Genomic DNA, 17,688 nt, shown 5'->3' on the forward strand with positions numbered 1-17,688 from the left:
TTGGTTGGTGAGGTGTCTTTTTCTGTGGTCTGTTTCAGAGAGAAAGTGTGTGGACTGTGGAAAACCACCTTTACATAACAGGGAAACAATGGAAATTTCCCGTTATGACTCAGTTTAATGAGGGAAAGACCAAGTACAAGTGGCTTCTTGTTCCCATTGAAAAAGATAAACTAAGTGCAAGTGCAAGTGGAAATGGACCCTTGGTGCATTTCTTCCTCTGTGCATATGCGCACTCCAAAATTTGTAGAGGAACTCCAAAAAGCCCCAACAAGAAAACACCCACGTAGATTCCCTGGATCAACAGGGGAAACTGTTCTGAAATAGTAAAGGACCAAGCTATCCTGTTTGCAACTTTTTACAACCATTATTGGAAATAAGAAGGGTAATGTTCTCCCCCACAAAACATCAAATCCAAAAGCAACGAAAAGCCAACCCAACCCTACATTACATATGCTTAAACTCAGAAGTCAGATCCTACTTTCACTATCAAAAGGAATATAAAAGGTGGGAAATAAACAAATAAATTAATATAGCAGTGACCAAAGTGGATAAACATGAAGACTCCATCTTGTAAACTCCATCACATCTAATATCTATCCTTCTAGAGGTAAAGTATAGCATATAGGATGGTGTAAGGAGCACACATGGCAGGCAGTTCAAATAAAATGAGATTTGATTTTGACAACGGATGGAATGATTTAGCATTGTCAACCTTATATTTCTATAGGTATTCCTAAGATAGCCAGGAAACGATAGAACTTTGTAAGGAGAAAAGAGGAAAAAGAAGAAAAAATGATAGTGGGGAATCCTAAGCTTGAAGGGAGCCAACAGTGAAGATGACATAAGCATTGTTCCCTACAGAACCAAGCATCAACAGGTGGGGTTACTGATTCGGATGACAAAAAATAAAAAAACATCCCATCTCACTTCCATTACACTTTGATACCACTTTCGGTTAGTTTTTTCTGCTTTTGATCTAACCTTAAAAGGATTCCAATGAGCCTTTTTTCATCTATTCAACTCCCCTTAGACATCAGAGCTATCAGAGAATTTAGGGGAAATGATGATCAAAGAAGATGAAACAATCTTATCAACAGCCAAAGAACAACCAGGTGAAAGGATGAACAGAGACAAAGACAACTATGGAAGCGAACATGACAACCCCAAAGAGTGGTTGAACCTGAACATAGGAGGCACTTCACTCTCAACTGCTGCAGACCCTGATTTACAATCAAGACCAGCCACTGCAAAAGTTTTTTCATGCAACTTCTGCAAGAGGAAGTTCTTCAGTTCACAGGCATTAGGAGGTCATCAAAACGCCCACAAGAGGGAAAGGGGAGCTGCCAGAAGGTACCAATCACAGAGGTCAATGACAATAATGGGCTTCTCCGTGAACACACCAACTATTCTTCGATCACTCGGTGTACAGCCCCATTCACTCGTGCATAAGCCATGCAGAGGTGGTACTGTGCTGGCACCCAGCTTTCATGATGCACATGCAAGGCTTGGGATGGCTTGGGCACCTTTCTCGTCAGAGGATCAAACAGATCTGGTATGGCCAGGTAGCTTTCGCTTGGTTGCACAACAACCCCAGCCACCACAGGAGCCACTCAACATTGATTTAGACCTCAGACTCTGATAGTTGTTGGCCTCACCTTGCAGTGTTATCATCCTTTTTCAGCCTCAAGAGCTTGGTCCTTAACCTAATGACGGGGAAAAACACAGGTAGAAGACACTTAACCTGGAAGAGTCAATAACTATGATCACGGTACAGCATAGTATGTGCTACGAGATTTGTAGTTTCAACTGTCTATATTTGACTACATGTTTAGCACCAGAAACCCAAATTATGACACGCTAGCTATCTATTTTAGTTCCTTGAAGTTGATATAATTTCCTATATGCAGTGCTCACTTGTCATGTTAATGACAGATATTTTGCTTTTCGACATTAAATCCAGATTTTCATCCTGCATGTACATACCACAAACACTTTGTGGGTGCTAGGCAAGTTCAGTATGGGGATGCTTCCAACATATGTAAAGCCTCAGTTCCTAACCTTAGATTTTAATAAGAGATGACAAATTCGAATGAAACTTTCCAAAAAGACAGTTGTTACTACTAACGTCCTTGTACAGAGAAAATTCATGATTTATTACATTAAGCTAAAGTCCCTATGATTTTCATTCAAACTTCAAAATTAATAGTATTTCACAAATCATTGCTGTTCTGGCATTACAAATCCTGGAATTGACTCTGATCAAAATACGCTTTTCTTTTGCCAATATTAGAGTACGAGATATTCCCACTTTGCTCACCCTACGTGATGCTTTATTATCTATCCCCACGCTTTACTCTGAAATAACAATCCAATTGGGTAGAAAGTGAGATCTACAACAACCATTCTCTTGTTTAAAAATGGCATTTTGTGAACAGAATTCACGAAGATACTAAGACATCCTGGAAAAGCCTTCCATATGCCTAATGTGAATGTTAGTGCGAGCACTCGCTCGGTTCCATGCATTTCCTTTTTCCCAACGACTTTAGCATCTTTAAAATGAAAGATTATACTTTGGAGAAAAAAGTGAAAAGTTGTAGATGTTATAAATTATAAAGTTACTTAAATGTCAACCTATAACTTATAAGTAATAACTATATCATCTCATTTTTTCATGTGAAATGAGTCCCTCGCCTTAAAGTTGGATCCCCCCCAACCTTTCGTACAAAAACAACATCTAACATTAAAGTTGTTTCTTATCTCATAAGAAGCAATTTATGGTTTCTAACAGCCAGATAAAATATGAATAAAATATGAACATAACAATTGACCAGAAACCCTTATCCGCTATGGGAATTTACAGTCTTATAACTTAAGAGGAAATTACAAACTTTTTTGTCGTATGCATTATGATGGGGAGTTTCTGGCTGATGAAGCTTGGATCGCCGTACGCACCAGAATCAAAAGGATGCTCTTGCTGCATTAATAAGACAGTCAAGTGCAATGAAAAAGGTGTTCAACAATAAATTGTAACTTATAAATGATAGCCACAACAAAGAAAACTATATAGAGACAAAACCGGTAAAAGAATGAGGAAAGCATGGGAACAAAAAGGTAAATCTAATTTGATACAAGAAAAAACTAATCAGAGCAACTAAAATAAAGCCTATCACAGCAACCAGTCACTGGCCCGGCTGTCATTGTCACAGGGCTTGGAAAGAGACACATAGGAGTGTTATGACGCTAGATGGTCTAGTCACTGCTAGATAGTCTAATATCTCACTAGACGGTCTCATGATAAGAGAGTCTACAAGGTTTTGATGGTAACAAACACTATACAATATGTTAAAGTTATAATAAAGTCACTTCATGTGCAGAACTTAAAATAAATACATTACGAGATTAAACATATTAGACGATCCTACAATGTTACACCTGTTAGATGGTCTCAAAGACATCAACACGTTAGGCGGTCTAATCTTCATTTTCACAATAGATGGTCTAACGCATCATTTCATGAACACTCTGAACTCAATCTTTGTGTTCTTAAATATATTTCTAATTATCCTTGAATGTTTTCAAAACTCAATTTGATATAATTAATTCGTTTGAATCAAAAAATTTATTCAACGTCTTAATTAAACCATTCTATTCAAAGTTTAACAAGGGAAAAAAAGATCTTGACTTTGTTGTATGAGGACAAGGGAAATACTCATATCGTAGGATATTGTAATGCAGCTTGGATTGGCTATCTCATTGACAGAAGATCCACCACAAGATATTGTGTATTTATTGGAGGGAATATTATTTCCTGGAAAAGCAAGAAATGATGTGTTGTTGTTTGGCCGAGTGCAAAATTTGAATATAGATCTATGGCTTTAGACACTTGTGAACTTGTATGGATTAAACAACTCCTTTAAGAGTTGAAATTTTGTGATTTAAGCAAATGAAGTTGTACTGTAGGCAGCCCTTCATGAGAGAACCAAACAACATATTGATTGTCATTTTGCTAAGGGGACACTGCTACCAAAGCAACTTAGTACTAAATTTTTCAATTCTAATTGACTAGCTTGCAAACATTTTAACTAAGTTTTTGAGAGGGCCTAGAGTTCAGTTTATATGTTACAAACTTGGTGAATACAATTTATATGCTCTAGCTTGAAGGGGAGGTGTTAAATATTTGTTTATTATCATTTGTTGTACTACCTTCATAAAGCTGCTTTTTGGGTGTACCTAGCTTTAGGGGTTAAGTCTCATAGGCTATAGTCTTTTCTTTTACCTTGTACTTGTACTCACCTATACACACACACACACACACATCAGCTAGGAAAGTGAACCTGCTGATTTTTTTTCATTCATTAAATTCAAGGAAAACACTTTCAAATGAAGATTTTTTTAAAGAATCTTGGCTTCATAACCAAACCAACCCTCCTTTTGAGTTGTTGAAGCCATATGGTTTAGGGTTTAGGGTTTAGGTTGAAGCCATATGGTTAATAGCACTTCATCCAGGATCTCAAACAACAACAAAAAATAAACATAGTGAAGTAAAAAAAGAGTAGACAAACAACCTAAAGTCCTTAATATTGACTAGATCAACACAGGCAATAGAAAAGAATCCCCCCACTTACTTTCTCTATTTACTATGGTCAACAACAGAAAAAGAGAGTAATGTTCAGAATTAATATAAAGAACAAAGCACAAGTGCATAGCAGAAACTTACTGCAGACAAAGCCTGAAATGTAGATTCTCTCCAGCAACTCTCTCGAAGTATAATGGGATTTGTATTTCCACCAAACACACAATGCATACGTGTTTCTCTCAATCTAATCAGCACTCCGTCAACTCTAAGCTGCATCAGTACCAGGGTAATCAGTTAAATTCAAGTTTATGGAAAGTGGTGGCGATGCAAGAAAATGGGCTGACACAAATCTCAATGCTTCTCAGAGGTATTATAGATATTTAGTAATAACTTCAATATTTTATAACACCAACACTGCACTATCAACCATAAGAGTAGTAATAATGAAATAACTAAATTGCTATCCAAACATCACTTAAGACTGAAAGAAATTTCTAATTTAGGATACAAACAGAGTAGCTCACCCAGAATCGCAACAGAAGAAACCAAGAGCTTGGCATTACTCTCTGTAAAACCAAGAAGTGATATCACCAGTCATTGGTAATTATATTAGTTTGCATAACAAAATAAAAGCTCCTATCAACAGAAGAAACCAAATTAGTCATTACCACTTTTACAGTAAGAAGTGATACTCCATTATCAGCAAGTTCATCCTCATATAAGACCACCTGTTGTTCACAAATGAGGATTCATATATTTAGGATGGAAGTAAATACCATCAAGGAAGAGAATATAGACAATTTGTTATATGTAAGGCACTCAGATAAGTAAAACAAGAGCACATTCATTTTGTATTTTTTGTATAGCAGATTTCACTAAACTATTTCACATGTGCAGATTTATACCGAAGTTATTTATATGTTTTTCCTTTCTTTCACTTACGTTCTTACTTCATGAACCATGCAAAATTGTTTCTCATAAAGACATTATCATGCAAAAACAATTATTTGCAAAGAAGTTCGCTAAATTCAAGGTATTCTTTACGGACCTCATCATAGAAAAGTATGGGCTCTTTGGATGCAAGTGCTGCTACATCAATTTGATCCTTGCAGTCTTCCCAAAGAATATTACTGGTTTCCTTCGAAATCTCTCCCTCATTCTACCATAAATAAATATATATTAAATAAGTTTCCTGATTTTCTTATAACAAAATATAATAAATATGTAGTTGTGGGCACAAAAACACTCAGTGTAGAATTGTACTCGTGACTCATGAAAAATGGTATTCAAGATGACAGATAGTTTGTGGAAAAAACAAAAGAAGTATGCGTACCAGATCTTTATCAATCTCAATATTGTCACTTCCACAATAAGGTGTTGTAAATGTGTAGTCGTAATCTAGTATTATTTGCTGAGAGGGCTTGCTGCACATTTCCCCCAAAAGAATGTGAGACTAGACTAACACAACGGTCATTTAGACATTTACACATCCTATTCAATGGGATGGGTAGACTGCACAAACAATTACCAGGCAGTTTCATACTAGATATAAATTTATTGCAAAGAAAAGACCAAATGAACCTAAGGACTGTCATTTGAATTTTGAGTTATACATAAACATGAAAGTGAACATGCCAACAGCTTACCTTCTAAATTTCCACTTAGCAGCAGCTGGAACTTCAACTGGCGGCAGGGCTTCCTGTTTCCAGCCACAAAGAGCATCAAATGCATTGAAATGAATTTTGGTGCCACTGCTCAGGTGTCTCAGAATTAAAGTGTTTTCCCCGAAAACCATTTCTGGTAAATGAGACGTGTTAAGTTTCTGTTCCCACCTGCAAGGCACACATCCATCTTCAATTTTTCTTCCAAAATATCAACGAACAAAACGCTTTCCCAATTAGAAATTACAGAAGCTAGGGTTAATTGTGATGCGATAATCACTCACTCCTGGATGGTGGAAGACTTCAGTATGGAGTGCCTCCGAGTCTCGATCAACCAACCATTGATGCGAATGCCTCGCCGGCCATCTTCGGCGAAGAGTTCGGCGCCGGCGGCTTTCAAGTTGTTCTCGTCGACTTCCAAATCCATCATCACCTTCGGATTTCAACTCACCCGGTAATTCCCCGAGTTACGGTCAAAGAGACTCGCTTTTAACAATTGGGTATTACATATGGGGCTTTCGGTCAGCCACAGAGGCCTTCTTACACTGTAGCTATGCCTCCCCTTACTTTTTGTACTTCCATAATTTCTATCTATACTATACCTCTCATTACATAAGAATGATCAAAATATTTTTTTGTTCTAGAAATATAAAATTTAAAAATTTCTATAATGCAAAACATCTTAATAGTACATTGATAATTAACTGTTAGTGTATACCTTTCAAGTCTTTCACAAAAGATTGAGACATTTAATGGGGAAGAACCAAATTGATATTTAGACAAATGCAAAATATTATTAAAAGTGCAACACTTAGAGAAATATTATTAAAAATATTTCCGGATAAAACATTTTTTTAAAAAAAAAACTTTAAATTTTATATTTTGGAAATAAGTTTTCGATAACAATATTTGATTGTGATAACTTTTATTATATATATATATATACATTTGGATGAATATTATAATTTGTGTAACATACTTAATTGGATGAATAGTTTGACCAGACTCATATTTTAACTGGATTTAAAAATTTGATTTTATACATCAAATTAATGGGGGATGAACTATTTTGTTACTATTAAAATGAAAATGAAACTTAGAAGAAAAACAATTCGAATTTTCAAAGAATAAAATTAATTTCAATTTTTAAATATATTAATAAAATAATACATTTTTTTCAATTTCAGTTATTATTTTTAAAATTTGTCTCGCTACATACCAATGTAACCTACCAGTCAAAATTCATTTGTTTCAATTTATATTACAATTTTTTAAAATTCTTTTAGTTAATTTTACGGACCATTTAAGCAATCCCTATTTTACCAACTCTCCTAATAAATATCAATAAATTCAGTTATTTTATAAAATATCAAAGTACATAAAAAATGCATTATCGTCACACCAAAAGTAAAATTTATAATTTTTATGTAAATATCTCCAATTAGACAAGACAATAAAAATTTTAACATTGCATAAAATTAAACTAAGAAAAACTGGATCGTTTACTAACTTATTATAAATAAACTAATATTGATAATATTGTTAAAAATACTATATAACATCCAAGTTCTAAAAAGAAAATTATTAAACCAAAATGGTATATTTTATATTTAAAATGTATTCCGTTCATTATTAATTTTTTTAAAACTAGTACACATTAACATTTTAAAAAAAATATTATCAAATGCTATTTAAAGTTTAAATCCTCTTCTTATTTTTGTTTAATATATAAGATAGAAAAATAAGAATCAAATGGAACAGTTCCCAAAAAATGAAGGATTATAATAAGAAATGCTTAAATAAAAAATACATTATTTGGAAAATAAAAACATTTGAGGACAATCTTGAAATAAAATCGTATACACCAAATATGAAACTTTATCTTAATTTTTAAATATTCACACCAAATATCAGTGAGAAGTAGAAGCCATAAACAAGTTGCAGCAGCATACCACCTTGGAATTGAAGGCATGGGATTAGCCGTGTTTAACTCTTGCAAACAATCACAATATGCGAAATCCTCCCCCTCCCTTTGATGTTGGCTCATTCCCAATTTTCACAACTACCGTATATCATAAGCCCCAACTTCAGCACTTATAAATCACTAACTAAAACAATCAACAATCACGTCTCCCTCAATGTGTTATTCTAATTCCCTTCCTCTTAGGGTTCCCCACATACACACTACAACAGTCCCCGAAATAACACATAACAAAGAGCTTATCAACATGCGTGTCAGTTCCAGGGCATTCATTTGTACAGGAAAAATAGCTTCTCAACGTTATACAAGCCTGCAGCAATTGAGGTATATGATGTCCCATCCCAACACATAACAAAACAAACATCTTAAAGAGACTGGGATTACCAAAAAAACCAACCCTGAAAATCAATGAAAGATTAGCGTCCTATCCATATATGTTGTGAACAGTCAAACAAATGAGCTGCTATATTTACTAGGGATTGCCTGCAGGTTAATACAGTAATGATATTGAATCCTGACGTACAAAGATAAACTATTCCCCTATTCTCATCGTTTTTTTGTAGCTTTTTTGCACTGTAATGGAGGAAAAAACATATTGGAACAAGTAATGGAGTCTCTGTAAATAAATAAAAAAATCTAAAAATTGCTAAACTACTGAGTGAACTATTTTAGTGTTTGCATGAGGAGCAACACTAAAACAAAATCACCAGAGATCAATACCAGGAGAGCTATTCTTAAAAAATACAAAAATATAGCACATCTTATGATTACCTGCCTGAATGGAAACAAATCCATCGAGATCCGAGCTGATCATCTCATGGGATCTCAATCTCACAAAAAGATGGATACTTTAATTTGAGGCCTAAAAAAGGTTAAAACCGAGTTCTTACTAAAATGTCATTTCCTTCTTCTTGTCTTCATTTTCTTGCCCATTTGGGTTTGATGAGCATTTGGTGAACTTGTTGCCAAGCCATTGATATCCAGCTGTGTTTCAGATAGTTGGTGTTCTGACAAATGCTTTCTTTTTCCAGAGCTTGGGGCTTTTGATATTTCTCCACTGACCTCTGGGGACCTTAATTCACATTCACCCCCCTCATTTTCAGCTCTACTATCAGTAGATTGCTGTAAAGTATTTCTACCTGAATTGGTTTCCATTTGTGATGAATGCCGGAAGCTCCATCGTGTATTGTCAAACCATTTGGCAACCTGAAAGTGAAGAAAGAATAGGAAATTCAGAATGTCACAAGCGAAAGATAAATTGTGTTCACTGTTAAGTGCAAAGCTAAAAGATATGACCTGCTGACAAGTAAGTCCAAGTTCTTGTGCCAAGCTTTCTTTTGTGGTTCTATCTGGATACTGATTTTCTTTAAAAGATATGTGAAGTCTCTGAAAATATAAGAATAGTTAATCCAAGACAAGCCCTTTACCAGACAAACAGGCTATTTTAAATAAAGAGATGCAGGGTTCAAAGCATCCAACAAAAGGTGGATGATGGCTTGAAGATGCAGCATAAAGGCGGCTAATTGCAGTGATGTTTGACTTGTGGAAAAGATTATAAACACATTTGATTGTCTATTACTTTTCCCTCAAGTCTGGACAAAACACACTCGATTATAAACTATTTTCTGCACTTGTTGGCACTTCACTTCCCAACATTATTTATCTACCATAGAACATGACTAATTATAGTTATATTTAGGTAAAACTTTCCTTGGGTTTGACGGGCACTTTGAAAGAAATTACACCCAAAACACTTCTTTCATCCACCAAACCTTAATGACATGGAAGTGTGGCATCCTTGACACTTCGTAAGAAGAATCTAAAAACACCTAAAACATGCACAACTTGTGCGATATTGATAACTCATGTTACTATATTTACATTTCATATACTCAGTCACTCTTCTAATTAACAAAAAATACTTTGAGCACAAAGCTTCTCCGTGACTTTAGTTTTCAATTCACTCACTCGTCTCAAAATCATCAACTTGGACTATTCATCCACAGAAGGTACATTATGAACGATTTATATTTGCATATAAAACTTACAGAAAAAGCTAGTTAAAATTTATCATTGATGAAAACTTTAGATTAAGTATAATTATCTAAAACTAGAGTGAACTTCTGCTTGATTAGTAATAAACTACTCATTTTTGGGATTTTTAAGTATGTGGTACATTTTTCAAAGTTAATTAAACAAAAAAATTTGTTTAAAATACCACATAATCTAAAATAAAGCCTTAAAATATAAGAGTAGGTCGGAATCATGTGGCACTAATTGTGAGAATGGAAAATAAATAAATAGCACAATCAAAGTAGACAACTTCTTTAAAAGAACAACTTCATTAGTGGTAATCTACAAAAATAATTGTAGTAAGAGGCAAGAGGAGCATGTGGCATGGCTGGTCAATAAGGAATGCCAAGAGCCAAATAGTTTATTTTTTAAAATTTTATGGTGATTATTGTAAGAATTATTCTCCAAGTCTCTGTTTGTGGTATTTAGCTGGTAATGGTGTAGTACCAAGATCTTCTTAGGATGATACATACACATAATTGTCAATAGTGTTGAACAAGATTGTTTATTTAAAATCCAAATCAAATCAATATACCGATTATACATAACCTAAGTTCAATCACAATATATGTTAATATAAAAATTATTACACAGCCCAAAATTTTAAGATAATGGTGTAGTATTTTCATCTATGATTTCGAGATATTGAACAACAACTTCGTCCAGATTAAATTTGCTCAATCAATGCTGTAACTCCAATGTCTAAGTAGTTCAAATTTCCACAAAAATAGATATGTTCAACACTAAGCCAATAAACTTGAAATTACTATTTGTAACCTAAATTTATCTTTTTAGTAAATTAACAGTTTACAGCTTTGTATGCTCTTGGAAATATATATATATATATATATATATATATATAAAAATTACATATGCAACTATCATATAATTAATGGCATTTAATTAAAAATAATATGTTTAAAATAACTTTTAAAAAAAAATAAACACATTTTAGAACGTTTTTAAAACAGTTATGTTTTACATTTACATATTGATATATTTCATGATTTGGATAAAAAAAAATCAAATTTAGTAGTTATTTAAAAAACTGAAATGACTAACAATACAAATATTAAAAAACGGATCACATAACTATGTACTGCACTAGGTATGATTACTAATGTTCAAATAAAAGGATCAGGTATGGGTTGTGCAGTATAACAAAATATTTTCATCAGTATTATTCGAATAGATTTTCTGTATTTCAGGCAAACTCTGATTTTCTACCTCGTAAATTTTAAGTCATCCAATAAAGGAAACAACACTCCCCCCAACCAAAAGTCTTTTCCCCTTTAATTTTTCAAGTGGTAATTATTAGTATATTTAGGGGACATGATTTAATAGTGAGACAATTAAGTCAATATGCAAATTAGAAACTGAAATGAAAGATTCTCCAAACAGAAATTAAATTTAAAAAACAAATTTCGAAGGTAATACATTACCTCAACAACAGCTTCTCCTAATCTTTTGTATGCTGAAGATTTAGACTTTTGTTTCCTAGAATCAGATTTCACATGGTCATCAAGTGATTTAGCAGGTGAATTTTTTGTATTTTCAAATTTCTTCTGATGGCCATTCCTCTTAGGAGTGTGCATGGAATTATTTGAAGCATTTCCATCTGGTGACACTGGAGTTGCATTGCCTTTCTTCTTTCTACTTGGAGTAACAGTGGCTGTCCAATCTTCATCCTCACTAGTATCGCTGTGGTATGCCTCCTACAAAAGAAACATAGCTGCTTAAAATATTGGGAGAGTAAAACCAAAGAATGGAACAATAAATACTATTGACTCTACACACCCACCCATGATTAAGTATTATGTTTCAAGTTTTGCAATGAATATGTATAACTACTTCAAATGGGAAGGCAAACCATGCATGTAGAATCATAGAGTAGTATTTTAAACCACGTCATTAAAATGAACTTACATCATACAGCTTTTTGTAGTCCAACCTTTCCAAGTTCCTTCTCCCAGAAACAGGTGTAGAACCTTCTTGACCAGAATCTGGCTCTAGTAAAGATGACAGTTCATCAGCCATAGATAGCTTCTTACCAGCTTTACCCTTTCTTTTGCCATAACTGTTCAAGCACTTGACATCATCCAATGATGCAGATCTGATTTCACCATCCTGTCCAGGGGACGTATTCTCCACAATTGCAGCAGGTAAATCATCAGAGTCAGATGTGAAGTCAGAGCTTGAACTTTCTACATTGACTTTAGAGTCAGCATCTGGGGCAGCAGGGTCATAATCACCATCATCAGAATCATCAGATGGAAGGCCCAAGTATTGATCCCCATGTGAACCCTCCAAATTCTCAGAAGCAGAAGCGTAGTCAGATTCATCAGAACTTGATTCGTCTCCTTCAACTTTCACATCCTCTGGACCATTAGGATTATAATCATCATCGTCAGAATCATCAGAAGGGAGTCCCGAGTTGTTATCCGTCTTATTTCCAGCAGCAGCAGCTGCTTCAGGAAAAACCCTCTAAACAAGGATCAGACACATGATCAGGAAAGAAAGTTCCAAAACATTAATGATTTACAGAGAATGCACTAAAATTGCCCACTAACCTCCCAGGTGTCACTAATAGAGAGACTTGTTCCAAAGGAATCATTAATAAGGTCCATGCAGTCATCTTTGCAATCACATCCAGGGCATAACCAACCCTCATCACCAGGTGGAACTGTAATTCACAAAAGTAAACATAAATCATAAATAACGTGGAAGAAAGAAGCGACCAATCAATTAGGTAGACTAGGGATTACTATCTTCAGTTAACAACGGAGGATCCAAACAGAGCTGGTGAAAGCCACGGTCACAGACACCATCACAGAGAATTATATCATTATTAGAGCTCAACTCTTTGGAGTGGCACTTTGCACAGAATATCTGCACCATAAACTTCAAAGTATTCACATCTGCAAAACCCTAAAGAAACAATACAAAATTCAGGAACTAAATATAAAATATTAACCTACATCCTCACTGTCAATCTCTCCCTCGGAATCAAATAGAGACTCTGGTAGCTTTCCTTCAGTACACAATGAATCCAAATTTCGAAACAGTTCCCTGATGTTCAATTTGCGTCGAATAATTTCAGACTTGGCCCGTTGAAGCTCTTTCTCAGGCTTCAATTTTTCCATACTACAAAATTATCACAATCAAACCAAAACAAATTATCCACGTTGAAAACAAAAATGAATACACATTTCTAGCATTTGAAGGTTCACAAATGCATGAGAAGATTTTTAGTAGTGCAACTACCAATCATACTCGGGTTCACAAGAAAACAAGAGTGAACAAACTCCTAGAAAATTAGAACAAACAAACTCCTATCAAAGACTAAAACATAAGTTACAGAATGGTCTAGTACAATATCCTCAGCTCTCAAATACTGAAAGGTAGCAATAAAAAATATAATAAAAAAGTACTAGAAAAGAGGACATTCAATTACAAATGCAGCATATGAAGTGCATGTTGATTAAATTGATTGTATATAATTTCCAAAATGTGAGTTAAAAAGGCTTTTGTTTGACAATTCAAATAAAATGAAGCACAAAGGTAATAAGCTTTGAATGACTGATCTACTAGCTCAGTTGCATAATCCTGCAGTAACATTGTGATACTACTTAAAAAGTTAGTTTCAAGACAGTCCGGTCAAAGATAGAAGGGTGAGAGAAGAAAACAGCAAGGGACCAAATTGAGTGAATCCCAAAGTACATGAAGAATTAAAGATTAAAGATAAAATAGAAATAATAAAAAGTTGTTCATCATGATAAACCCTACTAATTGTGTACTTAAGATAAACGTCGTCAATCTCGGCCAAACCAGCCATGGATTGTATTGTTATCAAAAACCATATCCATTGAGGATCAAGATGGGGTGAACGATAGTAAATCAAAAGACAAAATACAATGCAACAATGTTGGAGCCAACAGAGAAGGATTTGGACCGAAGAAGACAAAAAAAAGTGAGAAGAGAGTTGCCAAATGAGAGGCCAAAGAAGGCAAAGAAATACAGGGAACAAAAATAACAATTTTAGGGGTGCAAAACAGGCTGGAATCTCAGGTCCAGATAGACTGGGCAAAAAATCCAACCTAGAGAACCATTGCCTAGCACCAGCACACATGGAGATTCCTTGATTACAAGATGAAGATTGAGATCATGCTTTTTCCTGATCATTTGCCAGATTCAGCACACAATTACAATCTTAATTGTGATCTTGACAAGTTCACAAACTCTTTAACTAGAAATTTAAGTACCGGAAAAGTAAGAAATTCATAAAATTAATTTCATTACATTTATTTTTGGAAAGGATTTAATAATCAAAATTACATTTGATAAATACAAATTCAAAACCAAAGATCCCATTAAACTGTTTTATCCAAATGCAACAAAAGGAGAGTCTTCGTTCAGCACACAATTGCATACTGTTTCAGAACTCATAATGAGACTTCATGCAATAATAATCATGATAATTGAATACAACAGTTAAGAGAATACAATCATTTGCCTATAAAAGGTAAGCTGCAGAGCATCTTACCATGAAATTTTAATGTAAGACCTTTGAAACACTAATGACCAGAATATTTCAAATGTAGTTCCATATCAATTTCGCAGCAATTAACCAACAGAAATTATATCAATAAATATAAGCTAATATCTAACATAGATCAAGATGCAAATGCAAATATAGACTACAACTCAAACAAGGCACAAGGTAATGATAAAATCTACACACCTGTATCCTTTCCAGCCCTCAGCAGAATAAGCATCAATCAAGTTTTTCTCGTAGCCTATTCTGTTTAATAAATATCTTAAGTGAGATTTGATTCTGGAGAATTGATCGGTAATTCCAACCTCTCCACTCTTTCGCTTCTTCTTAAAACTTTTCTTCTTGACTCCATCATTGTTGTTATTATTATTACAATCGACCAAATTGCTATTTGGTTCAGGTGTCTTGGGATTTTCTTTTGTTTTGGACCGCAAAGCTCTGTCACTGCTTCCAACTGATCGTAGCATATATGTCTTCTTCAAAAATTTTGAGTTTTTTTTACCCTTGCGCCTCAATTGCGAATTGGCGGGGCTATTAGACACTTTTTCTGAACAATTGATCACAGCATCTCCAGAAGGTGGATCCAACATATTATTCACATAACTTGTATTCGCTAGAGCTGGACTTGATTGCTTTTGGCCATCCCCAGCAAAGGCAGGTGCGGATTCCACAGGTTCATTTTCAGACAATGGTTGGGATGGGTTTTCTGGCTCATCGTTAGATAACTGTAAAGATACTTCTTTATCGGTACTTTGTTGAAGGTGTGAACCTTCTACAGTCTGACAATTCTTTTCTAAGTCATGTTGAGGTGGTGCAGGCAGTAAAATAACAGAATTCTCTGTCGCATTAGCAGAAACTTGATTGGATTTTTCATCCATAACTGAACTGGTTAACACAGTACCGGACTCCCTTTGTTCCTTTAGTAAATGCTCAGTCCCTAACTGTGTTTTTTCAGACAATCCAGATTGTTCAGTACTCATCCCTCCGGCAGTACCGTTGCTACTGCTGGTCAATTCTCCAATTGGACTAGTCATAGGTCTGAGGAAAAACCGCACACCGCAGCATCCACCACTATAATCTAAATGTGAGTCAAGTAACTACAAAAAAAGAATCTTGAGATTATCCACTACGTATATATACGACGCGGAAATGGGAGAGTGAATCAAACATTAAAACTAAAAAGCACAACCAAAATACTCATTCATGCAGCACACAGCCAATTGTTAATAGAATTTGACTACTAATAAAAACCAACAACATTAGCACGGTGCGAAGAAATTTTCATTCCCCAATCTACTTTCTAACTTCCTAAATAACACCTACAATAGCAGAACAATGTCACAGAACATTTAAGCATTTGGCTCCACGGGATGAAAGAAACACAACCCTTGCCTAGAAATAAACAACCAGAAGAACAAAAAAGAGGGAGACTGTTTGGAAATTATTCACTTCAGCTAGGACAAGTTCAGATAAAAAAATATTCAATAGGAGACGGAAAGTTCGAAGAGGGAAACGCAATGAAGTAAGAGAAGCTGACGGTTAATACGAGAGGAGGAGAAAGTGGTGTGGAAGAGGAACTTACTCTTGGTGGTGACGATGAGAGAGCAGTGAATGGGAGAAGGTGGAGGAAGAAGAAGGGTTCGATCTGAAATGGGGATTGGGTGCAAAGGGAAGAGGGTGAAGGAGAGAGAGAAAGAGAGAGTTGAGTTTCGTGAGAGTTCCCTTTTCTCAATCTCAGCGCCAAAGTGAGAAAAAAACGGTGCTTCGTTTATACTTCTTACTCCTCCAAATATGGGCCACCAAGCAAATACCGGCGGGTATTGGACCTTTTTGGATTTCAACTAATGGGCCTCTTTTTTTTTGGAACTCTCTCACTATTAATACTTCTTGTCACTGAAAAAATACTATAAATTAATACACCCTGTATTTCCCTATTTTTAAAATAGATACAAATTTCTAATTTTTAAAATTAATCTAATGTGTTCCCTCATACAATAATGCAGGTTATCTTATTATATATACTTGTATATAATTATCAAAATAATAAAATCAGATAAATTAACATTTACATGATAAAACTGTTGAGAATATTATATGAGATATCTGATAATAAAGTTTCACCGTAACTAGTGTTATTAATTCGTGCACCGAATGGAAATAAATATAAATATAATTATTTATGAAGTATTATTATTATATTAATAATTTTTTATACTGTGAAAAGTAAAAAATATTTAGATAATCAAGTGTAGGGTTTTTTTTTACCAACTTGGTTTTTTTTTTTACCAACTTGGGGACAGTTTTTTTCCTTTTTTTTTTATCAAATAGGGATTGATTCCAAAAAATTGCAAATGTATAAGTCATGCCAACGCGAATTCGTATCACGCTGGTCCAATCTTGACCATGTTAAATTGAAGTTATATTAAGTTAACATAATTATTATATGGAAGATAAAGTCATCTCAATTTAACACAATTTTGATTAAATATTATTTATGTGAAGATGACACTATTTAAGTTTATTTAAGTTCAAATCATGTTACTCTAAAGTCATTTCATATTGATGTAATTTATTTGTAAGTCAAGTTTTTTATATATACGTGTTTTAAAAATAAAACATATTAATATATATGTTATAAATTATTTTATTATAGTTTAAAATAATTAAAATTGTGTACCAAATGATGATAAGTTAGGTAATATATTGATTTAGTTATTTTGATAAATGAAATATATGAAGGAGAGTTTGGTTATTTGATAGATGAAATATATTTGAGAGAGTTTGGCTATTTAGTAATGTATAGAAAAACACAGATAGTCAAACAAAAGTTGCTGGTAATAGA

General features: G+C 34.2%; 3 protein-coding genes across 3 annotated transcripts; 1 reads left to right on the plus strand and 2 right to left on the minus strand.

The window, feature by feature from the left end:
* The first annotated feature begins 921 nt into the window (after positions 1 to 921).
* Positions 922 to 2,106, plus strand: LOC137828241 (zinc finger protein 7-like). Its single transcript, XM_068634724.1, has one exon. It carries the CDS (start codon positions 1,061 to 1,063, stop codon positions 1,637 to 1,639), a length of 579 nt encoding a protein of 192 aa, XP_068490825.1. The 5' UTR covers positions 922 to 1,060; the 3' UTR covers positions 1,640 to 2,106.
* A 478-nt stretch (positions 2,107 to 2,584) lies between these two features.
* LOC137828240 (TIP41-like protein) lies at positions 2,585 to 6,723 on the minus strand. Its single transcript, XM_068634722.1, has 8 exons — positions 6,522 to 6,723; positions 6,223 to 6,408; positions 5,910 to 6,000; positions 5,625 to 5,735; positions 5,245 to 5,304; positions 5,101 to 5,142; positions 4,718 to 4,846; positions 2,585 to 2,974 (listed from the first exon to the last, which is right to left on the minus strand). The coding sequence occupies exons 1-8, from the start codon at positions 6,665 to 6,667 to the stop codon at positions 2,870 to 2,872; spliced, it is 870 nt and encodes a 289-aa protein (XP_068490823.1). The 5' UTR covers positions 6,668 to 6,723; the 3' UTR covers positions 2,585 to 2,869.
* A 1,894-nt stretch (positions 6,724 to 8,617) lies between these two features.
* LOC137827854 (homeobox protein HAT3.1) lies at positions 8,618 to 16,598 on the minus strand. The gene is made up of 9 exons (XM_068634208.1): positions 16,429 to 16,598; positions 15,033 to 15,943; positions 13,270 to 13,435; positions 13,057 to 13,180; positions 12,862 to 12,974; positions 12,218 to 12,775; positions 11,734 to 12,006; positions 9,515 to 9,604; positions 8,618 to 9,424 (listed from the first exon to the last, which is right to left on the minus strand). Exons 2-9 carry the CDS (start codon positions 15,878 to 15,880, stop codon positions 9,116 to 9,118), a joined length of 2,481 nt encoding a protein of 826 aa, XP_068490309.1. The 5' UTR covers positions 15,881 to 15,943; positions 16,429 to 16,598; the 3' UTR covers positions 8,618 to 9,115.
* Between the last annotated feature and the right edge of the window lie 1,090 nt (positions 16,599 to 17,688).

This window comes from Phaseolus vulgaris, chromosome 7 (genome assembly GCF_000499845.2).
Source record: "Phaseolus vulgaris cultivar G19833 chromosome 7, P. vulgaris v2.0, whole genome shotgun sequence".
In the NCBI taxonomy this organism is placed as follows: domain Eukaryota; kingdom Viridiplantae; phylum Streptophyta; class Magnoliopsida; order Fabales; family Fabaceae; genus Phaseolus; species Phaseolus vulgaris.